We start from the raw sequence: 22,927 nt of genomic DNA, 5'->3' as shown, positions 1-22,927 counted from the left end.
AACAAATATGGACATACACAGATCGAAACGGAAAGTGGCAGGTGTGAAAATATGGTGACATTTAACAAATTAAATTGTTAACACGATTTGATAACAATAAGTTGTTTGTTAAAGTTGTCACCATAAAACTGATCGTTGCTGTTAGCTGAGTAAGAAGTTCTAGCACTTATCCATTTATGAAACAAGTATAATAAGACCTCGCTCTATTATTATTAGCGTTTTTCCTTTCCATTTTCATCCCCTCAGTTGTTTTATTCTTGGTTCTTCTTCCGCTTGACCACACAACCATAGCCAGATTTCCAAGCCAACAAAATCGTTAGTGTAATTGAGTTTGAGCCCAGTTTTCCACCATCTCCCCTACCTAGACGCCACTCACATTGACAGTAGCGTCGATTCCAGCACCCCCTAGCGCCCATTTCGAAGCAAGTGGTAGTGTTTTGTGATGTGTTTTGCTCCGTCGTGCTCCCATTACCCCATTCCAATGGGCAGCCGCTAAAAACCCATCGAAAACGGTAAGCACGGCCACCCCTCGCCCCCATCCACCCGAAAACCCTCAACTAACCGCCACCGCTCTCTTTTAGGTTATGTAAATATAACGAAAAAGTGCGCGACCCGAACCGGCTCAACGGCGAAAAAAGCATCGAAAACAACGCAAGCATCCATAAAAACCCATGAACCACCTCATAAATAAGTAATGCGCGTGGTGGTCGCTCCATGTCGCTGGTAACCAAACAATACCAACTGTGCACTTGTTAGATCACTACACTCCAAACAATGTCTGAACCGGAAGCGGAGGCGGCGCCGGCGGCGGCCGAGGAGCCCCCGCAGGCCGAGGACGTCGAGGCCCCCATCGAGAGCAACGGCTGCGAGGCCTTCGAGGCGGACAAGCCGGCCGAGTTCGAGTACCCGGAGTGCGACACCTCGCAGGACAGCACCGACAAGGCGGAGACGTCGAGCCTGGACGAAGGGAAAGGTGAACCGGCGCAAGCAAGTGAGTCGAATGATGACAGTAACACACCCAAAACGAGCAGAGAGCTCAAGTCCATTTTGGCCCTGAGCAAAGAGGCCAAACTAGACACGAATATCTCGAGCCAGAGGCGCAAAGCGCTGGACAAGGGCAAGGGCACGCCGAAACGGCCGAAAATGACCGCTTTTCCTGTTACAGCCGAGAGCGAGCTGGAAAATTTCGACGTGAAAATGGACGAGAAAAAGCCGAAAAAGCGAAAGTTGAGCTCTGGCTTGGAGATGGCAGAGGGCGCCACCGTCGATGAGACGAAGAGGGGTGTGCAGGGGCTCAGCGGCGATTTTATCATGCCCAGGAAGGTAAGCGACAAAGCGACTCGTTAGACGGCCTTTGCACGTGATAGACCGCCCATAGAAGCGACGGTAATTGTTGTTACCAGGGTCGCTCGATCCTAACCTTAAAGTCTTCGAGCGAATGTCATCGGGACCTGTCGGGGGCGAATTTCGCCCAATTTTCGGCGTGTGAACGGTTTACGTAAGAACTGGATGTATTGGAATTCTGACTTGGCACTTGTATACAGTGGGTTTTAGTTTGCCAAGGGTTTCGTTACGTTTATACAGCGTTTATGTAACTACCTCATGCTTTTGTATCAGGCGACAAGCAGAACGCCCTGTATAGTTGGTTTAATCGTTAGAACTTGCCTTAGACACCGTTCTTTCGTAAGGTCAGCGACAATCGTGTTTGTCGTGTCAGGGAATTATTCAGGTTCAGTTTTCTATCTTTATCGCTAAAACAGCTACCACGAACATTGCATTGAATTAAAATTCTCGTAAAACGTAGATTTTTTCGTTATGATTCTCTAATGAATTAACAACCTGTTGTGAAATTTATTCCTTGATATCTTACAGATGAAACTTGTTAACAATCAATTTCTTACGAAATGCTAACCAAAATTAGGCTAATCGTCACCACCAACAATTTTATGACGTCCTGTGACATTTTTTTTAGTAAGCGCCATTTAAATTTTATAAAATAACGTACCCCTACACTTGTGGTTTATGAATTTGCCTTGAAGTTTTAACCTACGTATCCACGTTTTCGCACAAAAATCTAAATTGCATCTTGTCTATTTTGTTAATGATTAAAGAAAAATTGTTTTATTGTTTAACATAAAATTACCTTACTATAGATAGGGGTGCCTGGGACCATCTGGAAATCGGGACTCCGACATTCTTTCAAACTATTTCCAAAACAAGACGAGGATTCCCCGGAGTTCTTGCAAACTACTTCAAAAACAAAACACGAGAAGTCCAAGAGATTCTTTCAAATTACTTCAAAAACAAAACATGAGGGGTCCCAGAGATTCTTTCAAATTATGTACTTCAAAAACAAGACGAGGGATCCCTGAGATCCTTTCAAACTATTTCAAAAATAAAAACATGTCCCCTGGCATTTTTTTTAGTAAGGGGCATTTAAATTTTATACAATAACGTACTCTCACACTTGTGGTTTATGAATTTGCCTTGATGTTTTATCCTACGTATCCACATTTTCGCATAAAAAATCTAAATTGTGTCTTGTCTATTTTTTATTAATGATGAAGGAAAAATTCTTTTATTGTTTAACATAAAACTACCTTACTATAGATAGGGGTGCCTGGGACCATTTGGAAATCGGGACTCCGAGATTATTTCAAATTACTTCAAAAACAAAACACGAGGGATCTCCGAGATTCGTTCAAATTACTTCAAAAACAAGACAAGGGATCCTGGAGAATCTTTGAAACTACTTCAAATAGAAAACACGGGGAGGTACCCGAGATTCTTTCAAATTATATACTTCAAGGGATCCCCGAGATCTTTTCAAACTACTTCAAAAGTAAAAACATGTCCTCTGATATTTTTTTAAGTAAGCGCCATTTAAATTTTATAAAATAACGTATCCCCACATTTGTGGTTTATGAATTTGCCTTGATGTTTTATCCTACGTATCCACATTTTCGCATAAAAAATCTAAATTGTGTCTTGTCTATTTTTTATTAATGATGAAGGAAAAATTGTTTTATTGTTTAACATAAAACTACCTTACTATAGATAGGGGTGCCTGGGACCATTTGGAAATCGGGACTCCGAGATTATCTCAAATTACTTTAAAAACAAAACACGAGGGATCTCCGAGATTCGTTCAAATTACTTCAAAAACAAGACAAGGGATCCTGGAGAATCTTTGAAACTACTTCAAATAGAAAACACGGGGAGGTACCCGAGATTCTTTCAAATTATATACTTCAAGGGATTCCTGAGATCCTTTCAAACTACTTCAAAAATAAAAACATGTCCCCTAACATTTTTTTAGTAAGGGTCATTAAATTTTATAAAATAACGTACCCCCACATTTGTGGGTTATGAATTTGCCTTGATGTTTTACCCTACGTATCCACATTTTCGCATAAAAAATCTAAATTGTGTCTTGTCTATTTTTTATTAATGATGAAGGAAAAATTCTTTTATTGTTTAACATAAAACTGCCTTACTATAGATAGGGGTGCCTGGGACCATTTGGAAATCGGGACTCCGAGATTATCTCAAATTACTTCAAAAACAAAACACGAGGGATCTCCGAGATTCGTTCAAATTACTTCAAAAACAAGACAAGGGATCCTGGAGAATCTTTGAAACTACTTCAAATAGAAAACACGGGGGGGGGGACCCGAGATTCTTTCAAATTATATATTTCAAGGTATTCCTGAGATCCTTTCAAATTACTTCAAAAATAAAAACATGTCCCCTAACATTTTTTTAGTAAGGGTCATTAAATTTTATAAAATAACGTACCCCCACATTTGTGGGTTATGAATTTGCCTTGATGTTTTACCCTACGTATCCACATTTTCGCATAAAAAATCTAAATTGTGTCTTGTCTATTTTTTATTAATGATGAAGGAAAAATTCTTTTATTGTTTAACATAAAACTGCCTTACTATAGATAGGGGTGCCTGGGACCATTTGGAAATCGGGACTCCGAGATTATCTCAAATTACTTCAAAAACAAAACACGAGGGATCTCCGAGATTCGTTCAAATTACTTCAAAAACAAGACAAGGGATCCTGGAGAATCTTTGAAACTACTTCAAATAGAAAACACGGGGGGGGACCCGAGATTCTTTCAAATTATATATTTCAAGGTATTCCTGAGATCCTTTCAAACTACTTCAAAAATAAAAACATGTCCCCTAACATTTTTTTAGTAAGGGTCATTAAATTTTATAAAATAACGTACCCCCACATTTGTGGGTTATGAATTTGCCTTGATGTTTTACCCTACGTATCCACATTTTCGCATAAAAAATCTAAATTGTGTCTTGTCTATTTTTTATTACTGTTGAAGGAAAAATTGTTTTATTGTTTAACATAAAACTACCTTACTATAGGTAGGGGTGCCTGGGACCATTTGGAAATCGGGACTCCGAGATTATCTCAAATTACTTCAAAAACAAAACACGAGGGATCTCCGAGATTCGTTCAAATTACTTCAAAAACAAGACAAGGGATCCTGGAGAATCTTTGAAACTACTTCAAATAGAAAACACGGGGGGGTACCCGAGATTCTTTCAAATTATATACTTCAAGGGATCCCCGAGATCTTTTCAAACTACTTCAAAAGTAAAAACATGTCCTCTGATATTTTTTTAAGTAAGCGCCATTTAAATTTTATAAAATAACGTATCCCCACATTTGTGGGTTATGAATTTGCCTTGATGTTTTACCCTACGTATCCACATTTTCGCATAAAAAATCTAAATTGTGTCTTGTCTATTTTTTATTAATGATGAAGGAAAAATTCTTTTATTGTTTAACATAAAACTGCCTTACTATAGATAGGGGTGCCTGGGACCATTTGGAAATCGGGACTCCGAGATTATCTCAAATTACTTCAAAAACAAAACACGAGGGATCTCCGAGATTCGTTCAAATTACTTCAAAAACAAGACAAGGGATCCTGGAGAATCTTTGAAACTACTTCAAATAGAAAACACGGGGGGGTACCCGAGATTCTTTCAAATTATATATTTCAAGGTATTCCTGAGATCCTTTCAAACTACTTCAAAAATAAAAACATGTCCCCTAACATTTTTTTAGTAAGGGTCATTAAATTTTATAAAATAACGTATTCCCACATTTGTGGTTTATGAATTTGCCTTGATGTTTTACCATACGTATCCACATTTTCGCATAAAAAATCTAAATTGTGTCTTGTCTATTTTTTATTACTGTTGAAGGAAAAATTGTTTTATTGTTTAACATAAAACTACCTTACTATAGATAGGGGTGCCTGGGACCATTTGGAAATCGGGACTCCGAGATTATCTCAAATTACTTTAAAAACAAAACACGAGGGATCTCCGAGATTCGTTCAAATTACTTCAAAAACAAGACAAGGGATCCTGGAGAATCTTTGAAACTACTTCAAATAGAAAACACGGGGGGGGACCCGAGATTCTTTCAAATTATATATTTCAAGGTATTCCTGAGATCCTTTCAAATTACTTCAAAAATAAAAACATGTCCCCTAACATTTTTTTAGTAAGGGTCATTAAATTTTATAAAATAACGTACCCCCACATTTGTGGGTTATGAATTTGCCTTGATGTTTTACCCTACGTATCCACATTTTCGCATAAAAAATCTAAATTGTGTCTTGTCTATTTTTTATTAATGATGAAGGAAAAATTCTTTTATTGTTTAACATAAAACTGCCTTACTATAGATAGGGGTGCCTGGGACCATTTGGAAATCGGGACTCCGAGATTATCTCAAATTACTTCAAAAACAAAACACGAGGGATCTCCGAGATTCGTTCAAATTACTTCAAAAACAAGACAAGGGATCCTGGAGAATCTTTGAAACTACTTCAAATAGAAAACACGGGGGGGGGGACCCGAGATTCTTTCAAATTATATATTTCAAGGTATTCCTGAGATCCTTTCAAATTACTTCAAAAATAAAAACATGTCCCCTAACATTTTTTTAGTAAGGGTCATTAAATTTTATAAAATAACGTACCCCCACATTTGTGGGTTATGAATTTGCCTTGATGTTTTACCCTACGTATCCACATTTTCGCATAAAAAATCTAAATTGTGTCTTGTCTATTTTTTATTAATGATGAAGGAAAAATTCTTTTATTGTTTAACATAAAACTGCCTTACTATAGATAGGGGTGCCTGGGACCATTTGGAAATCGGGACTCCGAGATTATCTCAAATTACTTCAAAAACAAAACACGAGGGATCTCCGAGATTCGTTCAAATTACTTCAAAAACAAGACAAGGGATCCTGGAGAATCTTTGAAACTACTTCAAATAGAAAACACGGGGGGGTACCCGAGATTCTTTCAAATTATATACTTCAAGGGATCCCCGAGATCTTTTCAAACTACTTCAAAAGTAAAAACATGTCCTCTGATATTTTTTTAAGTAAGCGCCATTTAAATTTTATAAAATAACGTATCCCCACATTTGTGGGTTATGAATTTGCCTTGATGTTTTACCCTACGTATCCACATTTTCGCATAAAAAATCTAAATTGTGTCTTGTCTATTTTTTATTAATGATGAAGGAAAAATTCTTTTATTGTTTAACATAAAACTGCCTTACTATAGATAGGGGTGCCTGGGACCATTTGGAAATCGGGACTCCGAGATTATCTCAAATTACTTCAAAAACAAAACACGAGGGATCTCCGAGATTCGTTCAAATTACTTCAAAAACAAGACAAGGGATCCTGGAGAATCTTTGAAACTACTTCAAATAGAAAACACGGGGGGGTACCCGAGATTCTTTCAAATTATATATTTCAAGGTATTCCTGAGATCCTTTCAAACTACTTCAAAAATAAAAACATGTCCCCTAACATTTTTTTAGTAAGGGTCATTAAATTTTATAAAATAACGTATTCCCACATTTGTGGTTTATGAATTTGCCTTGATGTTTTACCATACGTATCCACATTTTCGCATAAAAAATCTAAATTGTGTCTTGTCTATTTTTTATTACTGTTGAAGGAAAAATTGTTTTATTGTTTAACATAAAACTACCTTACTATAGATAGGGGTGCCTGGGACCATTTGGAAATCGGGACTCCGAGATTATCTCAAATTACTTTAAAAACAAAACACGAGGGATCTCCGAGATTCGTTCAAATTACTTCAAAAACAAGACAAGGGATCCTGGAGAATCTTTGAAACTACTTCAAATAGAAAACACGGGGGGGGACCCGAGATTCTTTCAAATTATATATTTCAAGGTATTCCTGAGATCCTTTCAAATTACTTCAAAAATAAAAACATGTCCCCTAACATTTTTTTAGTAAGGGTCATTAAATTTTATAAAATAACGTACCCCCACATTTGTGGGTTATGAATTTGCCTTGATGTTTTACCCTACGTATCCACATTTTCGCATAAAAAATCTAAATTGTGTCTTGTCTATTTTTTATTAATGATGAAGGAAAAATTCTTTTATTGTTTAACATAAAACTGCCTTACTATAGATAGGGGTGCCTGGGACCATTTGGAAATCGGGACTCCGAGATTATCTCAAATTACTTCAAAAACAAAACACGAGGGATCTCCGAGATTCGTTCAAATTACTTCAAAAACAAGACAAGGGATCCTGGAGAATCTTTGAAACTACTTCAAATAGAAAACACGGGGGGGGGGACCCGAGATTCTTTCAAATTATATATTTCAAGGTATTCCTGAGATCCTTTCAAATTACTTCAAAAATAAAAACATGTCCCCTAACATTTTTTTAGTAAGGGTCATTAAATTTTATAAAATAACGTACCCCCACATTTGTGGGTTATGAATTTGCCTTGATGTTTTACCCTACGTATCCACATTTTCGCATAAAAAATCTAAATTGTGTCTTGTCTATTTTTTATTAATGATGAAGGAAAAATTCTTTTATTGTTTAACATAAAACTGCCTTACTATAGATAGGGGTGCCTGGGACCATTTGGAAATCGGGACTCCGAGATTATCTCAAATTACTTCAAAAACAAAACACGAGGGATCTCCGAGATTCGTTCAAATTACTTCAAAAACAAGACAAGGGATCCTGGAGAATCTTTGAAACTACTTCAAATAGAAAACACGGGGGGGGACCCGAGATTCTTTCAAATTATATATTTCAAGGTATTCCTGAGATCCTTTCAAACTACTTCAAAAATAAAAACATGTCCCCTAACATTTTTTTAGTAAGGGTCATTAAATTTTATAAAATAACGTACCCCCACATTTGTGGGTTATGAATTTGCCTTGATGTTTTACCCTACGTATCCACATTTTCGCATAAAAAATCTAAATTGTGTCTTGTCTATTTTTTATTACTGTTGAAGGAAAAATTGTTTTATTGTTTAACATAAAACTACCTTACTATAGGTAGGGGTGCCTGGGACCATTTGGAAATCGGGACTCCGAGATTATCTCAAATTACTTCAAAAACAAAACACGAGGGATCTCCGAGATTCGTTCAAATTACTTCAAAAACAAGACAAGGGATCCTGGAGAATCTTTGAAACTACTTCAAATAGAAAACACGGGGGGGTACCCGAGATTCTTTCAAATTATATACTTCAAGGGATCCCCGAGATCTTTTCAAACTACTTCAAAAGTAAAAACATGTCCTCTGATATTTTTTTAAGTAAGCGCCATTTAAATTTTATAAAATAACGTATCCCCACATTTGTGGGTTATGAATTTGCCTTGATGTTTTACCCTACGTATCCACATTTTCGCATAAAAAATCTAAATTGTGTCTTGTCTATTTTTTATTAATGATGAAGGAAAAATTCTTTTATTGTTTAACATAAAACTGCCTTACTATAGATAGGGGTGCCTGGGACCATTTGGAAATCGGGACTCCGAGATTATCTCAAATTACTTCAAAAACAAAACACGAGGGATCTCCGAGATTCGTTCAAATTACTTCAAAAACAAGACAAGGGATCCTGGAGAATCTTTGAAACTACTTCAAATAGAAAACACGGGGGGGTACCCGAGATTCTTTCAAATTATATATTTCAAGGTATTCCTGAGATCCTTTCAAACTACTTCAAAAATAAAAACATGTCCCCTAACATTTTTTTAGTAAGGGTCATTAAATTTTATAAAATAACGTATTCCCACATTTGTGGTTTATGAATTTGCCTTGATGTTTTACCATACGTATCCACATTTTCGCATAAAAAATCTAAATTGTGTCTTGTCTATTTTTTATTACTGTTGAAGGAAAAATTGTTTTATTGTTTAACATAAAACTACCTTACTATAGATAGGGGTGCCTGGGACCATTTGGAAATCGGGACTCCGAGATTATCTCAAATTACTTTAAAAACAAAACACGAGGGATCTCCGAGATTCGTTCAAATTACTTCAAAAACAAGACAAGGGATCCTGGAGAATCTTTGAAACTACTTCAAATAGAAAACACGGGGGGGGACCCGAGATTCTTTCAAATTATATATTTCAAGGTATTCCTGAGATCCTTTCAAATTACTTCAAAAATAAAAACATGTCCCCTAACATTTTTTTAGTAAGGGTCATTAAATTTTATAAAATAACGTACCCCCACATTTGTGGGTTATGAATTTGCCTTGATGTTTTACCCTACGTATCCACATTTTCGCATAAAAAATCTAAATTGTGTCTTGTCTATTTTTTATTAATGATGAAGGAAAAATTCTTTTATTGTTTAACATAAAACTGCCTTACTATAGATAGGGGTGCCTGGGACCATTTGGAAATCGGGACTCCGAGATTATCTCAAATTACTTCAAAAACAAAACACGAGGGATCTCCGAGATTCGTTCAAATTACTTCAAAAACAAGACAAGGGATCCTGGAGAATCTTTGAAACTACTTCAAATCGAAAACACGGGGGGGGGACCCGAGATTCTTTCAAATTATATACTTCAAGGGATTCCTGAGATCCTTTCAAACTACTTCAAAAATAAAAACATGTCCCCTAACATTTTTTTAGTAAGGGTCATTAAATTTTATAAAATAACGTATTCCCACATTTGTGGTTTATGAATTTGCCTTGATGTTTTACCATACGTATCCACATTTTCGCATAAAAAATCTAAATCGTGTCTTGTCTATTTTTTATTAATGATGAAGGAAAAATTCTTTTATTGTTTAACACAAAACTACCTTACTATAGATAGGGGTGCCTGGGACCATTTGGAAATCGGGACTCCGAGATTATCTCAAATTACTTCAAAAACAAAACACGAGGGATCTCCGAGATTCGTTCAAATTACTTCAAAAACAAGACAAGGGGTCCTGGAGAATCTTTGAAACTACTTCAAATAGAAAACACGGGGGGGGACCCGAGATTCTTTCAAATTATATATTTCAAGGTATTCCTGAGATCCTTTCAAACTACTTCAAAAATAAAAACATGTCCCCTAACATTTTTTTAGTAAGGGTCATTAAATTTTATAAAATAACGTACCCCCACATTTGTGGGTTATGAATTTGCCTTGATGTTTTACCCTACGTATCCACATTTTCGCATAAAAAATCTAAATTGTGCCTTGTCTATCTTTTATTAATGATGAAGGAAAAATTGTTTTATTGTTTAACATAAAACTACCTTACTATAGATAGGGGTGCCTGGGACCATTTGGAAATCGGGACTCCGAGATTATCTCAAATTACTTCAAAAACAAAACACGAGGGATCTCCGAGATTCGTTCAAATTACTTCAAAAACAAGACAAGGGATCCTGGAGAATCTTTGAAACTACTTCAAATAGAAAACACGGGGAGGTACCCGAGATTCTTTCAAATTATATACTTCAAGGGATTCCTGAGATCCTTTCAAACTACTTCAAAAATAAAAACATGTCCCCTAACATTTTTTTAGTAAGGGTCATTAAATTTTATAAAATAACGTACCCCCACATTTGTGGGTTATGAATTTGCCTTGATGTTTTACCCTACGTATCCACATTTTCGCATAAAAAATCTAAATTGTGTCTTGTCTATTTTTTATTACTGTTGAAGGAAAAATTGTTTTATTGTTTAACATAAAACTACCTACTATAGATAGGGGTGCCTGGGACCATTTGGAAATCGGGACTCCGAGATTATCTCAAATTACTTCAAAAACAAAACACGAGGGATCTCCGAGATTCGTTCAAATTACTTCAAAAACAAGACAAGGGATCCTGGAGAATCTTTGAAACTACTTCAAATAGAAAACACGGGGGGGGGACCCGAGATTCTTTCAAATTATATACTTCAAGGGATTCCTGAGATCCTTTCAAACTACTTCAAAAATAAAAACATGTCCCCTAACATTTTTTTAGTAAGGGTCATTAAATTTTATAAAATAACGTATTCCCACATTTGTGGTTTATGAATTTGCCTTGATGTTTTACCCTACGTATCCACATTTTCGCATAAAAAATCTAAATTGTGTCTTGTCTATTTTTTATTAATGATGAAGGAAAAATTCTTTTATTGTTTAACATAAAACTACCTTACTATAGATAGGGGTGCCTGGGACCATTTGGAAATCGGGACTCCGAGATTATTTTAAATCACTTCAAAAACAAAACGAGGGTTCCCCGATACTCTTTCAAACTACTTCAAAAACAAAAGACGAGGAATCCCTGAGATTCTATCAAATTATGTACTTCAAAAAAAGACAAAGAATCCTCGAGATTCTTTCAAACTACTTCAAATACAAAACACGAGGGGTCCCCGAAATTCTTTCAAATTACTTCAGAAACAAGAAAAGGGATCCTCGAGATTTTTTCGAGCTACTTCAAATACAAAACACGAGGGGTTCCCGAGATTATTTTAAATCACTTCTAAAACAAGACAAGGATTCCCCGAGATTCTTTCAAAATACTTCAAAAACAAAACACGAGGGATCTCCGAGATTCGTTCAAATTACTTCAAAAATAAGACAAGGGATCCTGGAGAATCTTTGAAACTACTTCAAATAGAAAACTAAAAACATGTCCCCTGACATTTTTTTAGTAAGTGTCATTAAATTTTATAAAATAACGTACTCCCACACTTGTGGTTTATGAATTTGCCTTGATGTTTTACCCTACATATCCACATTTTCGCATAAAAAATCTAAATTGTGCCTTGTCTATTTTTTATTACTAATGAAGGAAAAATTGTTTTATTGTTTAATATAAAACTATCTTACTATAGAAAGGGGTGCCTGGGACCATTTGGAAATCGGGGCTCCGAGATTATTTCAAATTACTTCAAAAATAAAACACGAGGAGTCCCCGAGATTCTTTCAAATTACTTCAAAAATAAGACAAGGAATCCCTGAGATTCTTTCAAATTACTTTAAACACAAGAGAAGAATTTACCGAGATTTCTTTCAAACTACTTCAAAAACAAAACACAAGAACAAAACACAAGGAATCCCTGAGATTCTTCCAAATTATGTACTTCAAAAACAAGACAAGGAATCCGTGAGATTATTTCAAGCCACTTCAAATACGAAACACGAGGGGTCCCTGAGATTCTTTCAAATTACTTTAGAAACAAGATAAGAATTTACCGAGATTTCTTTCAAGCTCCTTCAAAAATAAAAACATGTCCCCTGACATATTTTTCGTAGCAAACGCCACTTGAATTTTATAGAATAACGTACACCTATACTTGTGGTTTATGAATTTGCCTGAATGTTTTACCCTACGTATCCACATTTTCGCATTTTTTATTAATGTTCAAGGAAAAATTGTTTTGTTGTTTAACATAAAACTATCATACTATGGACAGGGGTGCCTGGGACCATCTGGAAATCGGGACTCAGAGATTCTTTCAAATTACTTCAAACACAAGACAAGGATTCCCCGAGACTCTTTCAAACTTCTTCAAAAACAAAACAGGATGAGTCCCCGAGATTCTTTCAAATTATATTAAAAAAACAAGACAAGGGATCCCCGAGATTCTTTCAAATTACTTGAAAAGCAAGATAAGGGATCCCAGAGATTCTTGCAAAACAAATTCAGAAACAAGACCCACCGGAGGTCCCTGAGATTCTTTTAAACTACTTCAAAAACAAGACAAGGGATCCTAGAGATTCTTTCAAACTACTTCAAAAACCAGGCACAAGGAGTTTCGAGATTCTTTCAAATTACTTAAAAAACATGGCAAGAAATCCCCGAGATTCTTTCAAAATTACTTCAAAAACAGGACAAGAGAATCCCGAGATTCTTTCACACTACTTGAAAAAACAAAGGAAAGGGGACCCCGAGATTCCTTCAAACAACTTCAAATACCAGACACAAATGGTTCCCAAGATTCTTTTAAATTACTTAAAAAACAAGACAAAGGATCCCCGACAAAACAAAAACAAACTACAGGAGGTCCCCAAGATTCTTTCAAACTACTGCAAAACCCAGATTCAAAGGATTCCTGAGATCCTTTCAAACTACTTCAAAAACAAAACACAAGAGTTTCTTGAGATTCTTTTACACTACTTCAAAAACAAACTGCAGGAGTTTTTAGAGATTGTTTCAAATTACCTCAAAAACAAGACCCACAGGTGGTCCTCGAGCTTCTTTCAAACTACTTCAAAAAGAAACTACAGGAGGTTCTGGAGATTCTTTCAAATTACTTCAGAAACAAGAGAAGGGATCCCAGAGTTCTTTCAAACTACTTAAAAAACTGGGGGTCCTAGAGAATATTTCTAACCACTTCAAAAACCAGACACAAGGGGCCCTGAGATCCTTTCAAATTGCTTCAAGAACAAGCAAGGAATCCCTGAGATTCTTTCAAATTACTTCAAAAACAAGAAAAGGGATTCCAGAGATTCTTTCAAGCTGCTTCAAAGATAAACTACAAGAGTTTCTAGAGAATTTTTCAAGTTACTTTAAAAACAAGACCCACAGGGGGTCCTCGAGATTATTTTAAACTACTTCAAAAAACAGACAAAGGGGATCCCTAGATTATTTCAAACTACTTCAAAAACTAACAACAAGATTTTCCAGAGATTCTTTCAAACTACTTCAAGACCCAGATACAAAAGATGCCTGAGATTCTTTCAAATTACTTCAAAAACAAGACCCACGGGAAGTCCTTGAGATTCTTTTAAACTACTTCAAAAACCAGGCACAAGAGATCCCCAAGATCATTTCAAACTACTTCAAAAACATAACAACACAAGGGACCCCTGAGATTCTTTCAAATTACTTTAAAAACAAAAACCACTGGGGGTTCCCGAGATTCTTCGATTATTTTGAAGTACTTAAAAATCAGAGGGGGGGCCCGGGATTCTTTAAAATTACTCCAAGAAACGAAAAACTGAAACACTGCAAAAACTAAAAATCGAGAAATTTCAAATTACTTCAAACTCCTTCAAAAACAAAACACGAGGAAGGATTCTTTCAAATTATGTACTTCAAAAACAAGGCACAAGGGATTCCGAGATTCTTTCACAAATTACTTAAAAAACATCGCAAGAGATCCCCGAGATTCTTTCAAACTACTTCAAAAACAAAACACGAAGGGTCCCAGAGTTTCTTTCAAATTACTTCAAATACAAAATAGAAAACGGCCTCTGAGATTCGTGGAGATTCTTTCAGCTACTTCAAAAACAAAACAGGAGTTATAGAGATTCTTCCAAATAACTTCAAAAATCAAATAATTTTTTAATCAAAATATCGCAAAACTGTAAAATTGAAAAATCAAAAACTTGAAAAATTGAAATCGAAATTTTGAAAAATTAAAAAATAAAAACGAAGAATTATAAAATTGAAAATTAAAAAATTCATTCATTAAAAATCGGAAAATTGTAAAAATATAAAGCCAAAAATCCAAAAATTGTAAAACTACAAAATTATAAAATTGGATATTTGTTGAAACGAAAAAAATTATTAAACTGTAAATTTGTAAATTTAAAAATTGAAATATTGGACAATTAAAAATTGGAAAATCATCGATGAAATTCGGATATTTGAAAAATCGAAAATTGAATAATCGAAAAAACGAAAAAATTAAGAAACGAAGAATTATCAAATTGAAAATTGAGAACTAGTTTAATTAAAATTTGTAAAAATCGAAAAATACATCTAAAAACGAAAAATTCCAGAAAAATTAAACTGAAAAGCCAAAAACTTGAAAAACTGAATTTGAAATTTTGAACAATTGAAAATCAAAACATTGAAAATTGTAAAATTACAAAATTGAAAAATTATTAAATTAAAAAATCTTACAATTGAAAAATGAAAAATCAAAACATTGGTTTTATTTAGAGTCCCTAAATTATGTGTATTTGAAAAAGAAATTCCTGCACTTGTGGTGTATGAATCCGTGTTGACTTTTCACCTTAAACATCCAAATTTTTGGAAAATAATCGAAATTGTATAATTATTTAACTTTGAAATTGTAAACCCGAATGCTCTGAAATCTTACAAACGTTCATAAAAAAAAATAACAGTCGCAAAGTCAAATCGTATAATTTTTCGAAAAATCTGAATTTGTTTACCTTCAACCAAATTTTTCATGTCAATATTCAATGTTTCCTTTCATAATTTTTTGTTTTTTAATTTTTCAATTTGCAGTTTTTCGACATTACAATTTTTCATTCTTCGATCTTTCGGTTTCTCGTTTCCTCAATTTTTCAACCCCTTGATTTTTATTTTTCACTTTCCCAATTTTTTTATTCTCATTTTCTCGATTTTATATCCGATATTTTTTCAATGTTTCTTTCGATATATTATAATTTTTCGGTTATACGATTTTTCAAATTTTTAATCTCTGATTTTTCAGTCGCCCGATTTTCCAATTTCGCATTTTTTAGATTTCCAATTGTCCGATTTTCCAATTTCTTTAAATTTTCAATATTTCGATATTACAAACTTTTTCATTTTTGAATTTGGTTTCTAATTTTTAGGTTTTAGTTTTCATTTTGTACGTTTTCGTTTTCTCATCTTTGATTTTTCAGTTTTACAATTTTGCAATTACTTCAGAAACAAGACCCACAGATAGCCCCCGAGATTCTTTCAAACTACTTGAAAAACAAGCAAGGATTCCCCGAGATTCTTTCAAACTACTTCGAAAACAATACAAGGATTCCCCGAGGTTCTTTCAAACTATGTACTTCAAAAACAAAATCGAACGGTCCCAGAGATTCTTTGAAATTACTTCAAAAACAAGACCAGGATTCTCCGAGATTCTTTCAAACTACTTCAAAAACAAAACACGAGGGGTCCCGGAGATTCTTTCAAATTACTTCAAAAACAAGATAAGGGATCCCCAGATTCTTTTAAACAACTTCAAAAATAAAAAGATGGGGTCCCCGAGATTCTTTCAAACTGCATGCTTCAAAAACCAGACACAAGAGGTCCTCGAGATCTTCGAATTACTTCAAAAAGAAAACACAAGAGGTGCCCGAGATTCTTTCATATTACATCTAAATATCGCAAAATTGTAAAATTGAAAAATCAAAAACTTGAAAAATTGATATCGAATTTTAAAAACGAAGAATTATAAAATTGAACATTTAAAAATTCATTCATTAAAAACCGGACAATTGAGAAAGTCGGAAAATAGTAAAAATATAAACTCAAAAATCCAAAAATTGTAAAACTACAAAATTATAAAATTGGATATTTGTAAAAACGAAAAAAATTATTAAACTGTAAATCTGTAAATTTAAAAATTGAAATATTGAAAAATTAAAAATTGGAAAATTGAATAATGGAAAAAACGAAAAATTTAAGAAACGACGAATTATAAAATTCAAAACGTTCATTAAAAAATAACATTCGCAAATAATTCGCATTAATATAGAGTTTTCTTTGAACAACAGGATACTTAACCATGTTTTCAGTTTCTTTTTGGGAAAAGAAGACTTCGTACATTAAGAAAAAAGCGACAAAATATAAGCCCCGCCCACCCACCCCTTCTCAATTGTGATGAATGTTTTATTCATCGTGAGCTGAAGGGCGGAATTTAGTTGCAAAATCCTCATTTCTCTACAAGAATTTAACATATGAAATTCTAATTCATCACAACTGAGATTAATCTTTGTTTTTTTTTTTTTAATATATGGGTTTTTCTTTCAACAACAGGATACTTAACTATGTTTTCAGTTTCTTTTTGGGAGAAGAAAATTTGATATATGTATTAAGAAAAAATCGACAAAATATAACATACTGCAACAGCAAAACAAAATTTACTGCAAGAATGATAGTTTACCGTCTGAAAATCTATACCAGAAAAGCTAAAGAAGAAATAAGAAAAAAACAGAATCGTTCAGTACTTTCAAAAGTGAGCGGTACCTTCTACTCATTTATCAGCGAATCTTAGTTTGTTACAAATTAAAAAAATCCATAATAAATCCCTTTGGAATTTGCGCCCCCACGGCGCAGGGGATGCGGGGGTGTTTTATGCCGCCAGTTTTTACTTTATAAAGGTTACCACTATCACAAAACAAACATCGCAGAATCTAATTTTATAACTTTTTAATCAGTTAAGACGAAAGACCGTGAAGCTGTAACACTGTTAAAATAATGCCCCCTAAAATATTAACACGACTTTGTCTATTGTTTGGAATTACTATTATTCAATTCAAGCAATATAGATTGTTCGATTTGTGTCAGGTCAAGCTTATATTAACTCACTTAAAGCGTTCGCTGTGTTTTGAAAGCTTTAGTTCCACGAAGCACCAACTGATTCCTAATACTGTCGAAGGTCTATTTAAAAATAATTATAATAATAATAAGAATAAAAAATAAAGATGACGTCATCAACTTCTGGTGTTGACAAACACATTAAATTTTAGTGTATACAATGTAACGTTCCTTTATAACGTAATTGTTTGTGTTGTTAGAGCCACAGAAAATTTTGATGAGCTTCGAATGGTAAATAAATCAGTTCCGATTATTTATTTTCATTGGAATTCACTGGAGGAGAAGCAATGCGCAATTTCGGGGCCAGTTTTAACAGATTTTATCCATTCTATGCGAATTTTTTCTTGCTATGTTGGCAAGTACTAGCCCCACCCAACCCTCTTCTTATTCTAACGACTAATTTTATTTCTGTTAAATATAAGATCATTCATTTCATTCGGATCGGATAAAATTAATCACTGAAAAGGAGCCAGGGTGGGTGGGCGGGGCTAATTATGTTCTTCTGTTGAGTCGGAGTGGAAACTAATAATAGAGTCTAGAATGTGAAAAAAATAAAAAAGAAAGCGCTAATTGTAACCTTTTTTGTTATACTATTTCCTACAAAATTTATTTCTTATTTCATGCACCTGAGCTGACTTGACCTAACGTGATCTGACCTGTTCTAACTTGTCTATTGTCTCAAATAAATTTTAAACATTTTTGTGAATATATAATAAGCGCAAAGTAGATTCTTAAAATAATTACTTTATTGTGAAAAAAAAAAAAATCCTTTTTTATCTAAAAAAAATTTATACCGACCGATTTTGACGGAACTCTAAAAATTGCTATATTTGAATTAGCGATTTTGGAAACACGGTAGGAATTTCCGTGTAAACGAAGCTGAAAATGACTTCTGGATATCGCAATTTATAAAAAAATGTGAAAAGTAGCCAAAATCAGTCTTATCTTATCAAATACTAGCCCCGCCCACCCACCCTCTCTTTTGTTAGAGGATATGTCATCTGCCAAAATCAGTCCTATCTTATCAAATAGTAGCCCCGCCCACCCACCCCTTCTATTCAAAAATGTATAAATTATATGGTAGTGTCATTTAAAAAAAAATCAAGTTGGTCTTGCATCTCGAAACCAAGAAAAAAGTTATTAGATTATACTTGGTTTTGCGGATTTTTTAAATTCTCCGATTACTCTACATTTTGCCTTACTTACGTTTGTTGTGTTGACTATTTTGTTTTCATAAAATACTTCTTCGGTAAGACAAGATTTTCTGAAATTATTAAAGTTTACTTTGCGATTCCTTTTTTTTTTTTTTTTGTTGGTATAATAGGGTCTATAAGCCTCTCCCCATCACACACGGTATACGTCAGGGCTCAGTATTAGAGTAATTTGTGTGTCTTGTTTCTGAAGTAATTGCAAAATTGTAAAACCGAAAAATCAAAAATGAAAAAACGATAACGTATAAAATGAAAACTAAAACCTAAAAATTGGAAACCAAATTCAAAAATGAAGAAGTTTGCAATATCGAAATATTGAAAATTTAAAGAAATTGGAAAATCGGACAACTGGAAATCTAAAAAATGCGAAATTGGAAAATCGAGCGACTGAAAAATCAGAGATTAAAAATTTGAAAAATCGTATAACCGAAAAATTATAATAAATATCGAAAGAAACATTGAAAAAATATCGGATACAAAATCGAGAAAATGAGAATAAAAAAATTAGGAAAATTAAAAATTAAAATCAAGGAGTTGAAAAATTGAGGAAACGAGAAACCGAAAGATCGAAGAATGAAAAATTGTAATATCGAAAAACTGCCAATTGAAAAATTGAAAAACAAAAAATTATGAAAGGAAACTTTGAATATTGACATGAAAAATTTGGTTTGGGTAAATAAATTCAGATTTTTCGAAAATTATAAGATTTGACTTTGCGAATGTTATTTTTTTAACGTTTGTAAGATTTCAGAGCATTCGGTTTGGCAATTTCAAAGTTAAATAATTATACAATTTTGATTTTTTTTTCCAAAAATTTGGATGTCTAGGGTGAAAAGTCAACACGGATTCATGCACCACAAGTGCAGGATTTTCTTTTTCAAATACACATAATTTAGGGACTCTAAATAAAACCAGTGTTTTGATTTTTCATTTTCAATTGTAAGATTTTTTAATTTAATAATTTTTCAATTTTGTAATTTTACAATTTTTCAATGTTTAGATTTTCAATTGTTCAAAATTTCAAATTCAGTTTTTCAAGTTTTTGGGTTTTCAGTTTATTTTTTCTGGAATTTTTCGTTTTTAAATGTATTTTTCGATTTTTGCAAATTTTAATTAAACAGTTTCTCAATTTTCAATTTTATAATTCTTCGTTTCTTAATTTTTTCGTTTTTTCCATTATTCAATTTTCGATTTTTCAAATATCCGAATTTCATCAATTCGATTTTCCAATTTTTAATTTGTCAATATTTCAATTTTTAAATTTACAGATTTACAGTTTAATAATTTTTTTCGTTTTTACAAATATCCAATTTTATAAGTTTGTAGTTTTACAATTTTTGGATTTTTGAGGTTATATTTTTACAATTTTCCGATTTTCCCATTTGTCCGATTTTTAATGAATGAATTTTTAAATTTTCAATTTTATAATTCTTCGTTTTTAAAATTCTTCTATTTTTTAATTTTTCAAAATTTCGATGGCAGTTTTTCAAGTTTTTGATTTTTCAATTTTACAGTTTTGCGATATTTTGATTAAAAAATTATTTGATTTTTGAAGTTATTTGAAAGAATGTCTGTGACTCCTCGTGGTTTGTTTTTGAAGTAGTTTGAAAGAATCTCGGGGACCCCATGTTTTTATTTTTGAAGTAGTTTAAAAGAATCTGGGGATCCCTTATTTTGTTTTTGAAGTAATTTGAAAGAATCTCCAAGACCCCTCGTGTTTTATTTTTGAAGTAGCTTGAAAGAATCTCGAGGAATCCTTGTCTTGTTTTTGAAGTAGTTGGAAAGAATCTCGGCGTCACCTTGTGTGCGGTTTTTGAAGTAATTTGAAAAAATTTCGGACACTCTATATTGTTTAAAGTAATCTGAAAGAATCTCAGGGATTCCGTGTCTTGTTTTTGAAGTAATTTGAACAAATCTCGGGGATTCCTTGCTTGTTATTCAAGTAGTTTGAAATCTCCCTGTGGGTCTTGTTTCTGAAGTAATTGTAAAATTGTAAAACCGAAAAATCAAAACTGAAAGAACGAAAACGTATAAAATGAAAACTAAAACCTAAAAATTGGAAATCAAATTCAAAAATGAAAAAGTTTGTAATATCGAAATATTGAAAATTTAAAGAAATTGGAAAATCGGACAACTGGAAATCTAAAAAATGCGAAATTGGAAAATCGAGCGACTGAAAAATCAGAGATTAAAAATTTGAAAAATCGTATAACCGAAAAAATATAATAAATATCGAAAGAAACATTGAAAAAATATCGGATATAAAATCGACAAAATGAGAATAAAAAAATTCAGAAAATGTAAAATAAAAATCAAGGAGTTGAAAAATTGAGGAAACGAGAAACCGAAAGATCGAAAAATGAGAAATTGTAATATCGAAAAACTGCAAATCGAAAAATTGAGAAACAAAAAATTATGAAACGAAACATTGAATATTGGCGTGAAAAATTTGGTTGAAGGTAAATAAATTCAGATTTTTCGAAAAATTATAAGATTTGACTTTGCGAATATTATTTTTTTTTAACGTTTTTAAGATTTCAGAGCATTCGGTTTGGCAATTTCAAAGTTAAATAATTATACAATTTTGATTTTTTTTTCCAAAAATTTGGATGTCTAGGGTGAAAAGTCAACACGGATTCATGCACCACAAGTGCAGGATTTTCTTTTTCAAATACACATAATTTAGGGACTCTAAATAAAACCAATGTTTTGATTTTTCATTTTTCAATTGTAAGATTTTTTAATTTAATAATTTTTCAATTTTGTAATTTTACAATTTTTCAATGTTTTGATTTTCGGTTGTTCAAAATTTCAAATTCAGTTTTTCAAGTTTTTGGGTTTTCAGTTTATTTTTTCTAGATTTTTCGTTTTTAAATGTATTTTTCGATTTTTGCAAATTTTAATTAAAAAAGTCCTCAATTTTCAATTTGATAATTCTTCGTTTCTTAATTTTTTCGTTTTTTCCATTATTCAATTTTCGATTTTTCAAATATCCGAATTTCATCGATTCGATTTTCCAATTTTTAATTTTTTAATAATTCAATTTTTAAATTTACAGATTTACAGTTTAATGATTTTTTTCGTTTTTACAAATATCCAATTTTATGTTTGTAGTTTTACAATTTTTGGATTTTTGAGTTTATATTTTTACAATTTTCCGATTTTCCCAATTGTCCGGTTTTTAATGAATGAATTTTTAAATTTTCAATTTTATAATTCTTTGTTTTTAAAATTCTTGTATTTTTTAAATTTTCAAAATTTCGATATCGTTTTTCAAGTTTTTGATTTTTCAATTTTACAGTTTTGCGATATTTTGATTAAATAATTATTTGATTATTGAAGTTATTTGAAAGAATGTCTGTGACTCCTCGTGGTTTGTTTTTGAAGTAGTTTGAAAGAATCTTGAAGATCCTTTGCCTTGTTTTTGAAGTAAATTGAAAGAATCTCGGGGACTCTTCCTGTTTTGTTTCTGAAGTAGTTTGAAAGAATCTCGGGGACCCCATGTTTTTATTTTTGAAGTAGTTTAAAAGAATCTGGGGATCCCTTATTTTGTTTTTGAAGTAATTTGAAAGAATCTCCGAGACCCGTCGTGTTTTATTTTTGAAGTAATTTGAAAGAATCTCGAGGAATCCTTGTCTTGTTTTTGAAGTAGTTGGAAAGAATCTCGGGGTCACCTTGTGTGCGGTTTTTGAAGTAATTTGAACAAATCTCGGGGATTCCTTCCTTGTTATTCAAGTAGTTTGAAATCTCCCTGTGGGTCTTGTTTCTGAAGTAATTGTAAAATTGTAAAACCGAAAAATCAAAAATGAAAAAACGATAACGTATAAAATGAAAACAAAAACCTAAAAATTGGAAACCAAATTCAAAAATGAAAAAGTTTGCAATATCGAAATATTGAAAATTTAAAGAAATTGGAAAATCGGACAACTGGAAAACTAAAAAATGCGAAATTGGAAAATCGAGCGACTGAAAAATCAGAGATTCAAAATTTGAAAAATCGTATAACCGAAAAATTATAATAAATATCGAAAGAAACATTGAAAAAATATCGGATACAAAATCGAGAAAATG

General features: G+C 32.8%; 1 protein-coding gene across 3 annotated transcripts in view; it reads left to right on the top strand.

Moving 5' to 3' along the window:
- The first annotated feature begins 357 nt into the window (after positions 1-357).
- The window catches only part of LOC135131029 (MYND-type zinc finger-containing chromatin reader ZMYND8), a 50,172-nt gene continuing 27,602 nt past the window's right edge, over positions 358-22,927 (top strand). For 2 of the 3 annotated variants that reach the window (XM_064058544.1, XM_064058543.1), the window contains exons 1-2: positions 358-512; positions 582-1,323. In XM_064058544.1, coding sequence (XP_063914614.1) covers positions 775-1,323 — 549 coding nt within the window. In that variant the 5' untranslated portion in view covers positions 358-512; positions 582-774. The remainder of the gene's footprint in view (positions 513-581; positions 1,324-22,927) is intronic. The other variant, XM_064058545.1, reaches the window with a different exon arrangement.

This window comes from Zophobas morio, unplaced genomic scaffold, assembly GCF_036711695.1.
Source record: "Zophobas morio isolate AGI-343-1 ecotype UQ-CSIRO unplaced genomic scaffold, CSIRO_AGI_Zmor_V1 ptg000018l, whole genome shotgun sequence".
Taxonomy (NCBI): Eukaryota; Metazoa; Arthropoda; class Insecta; order Coleoptera; family Tenebrionidae; genus Zophobas; species Zophobas morio.
The sequence above is the reverse complement of the archived record's forward strand: the minus strand, read 5'-3'. Positions and strand labels throughout refer to the sequence as shown.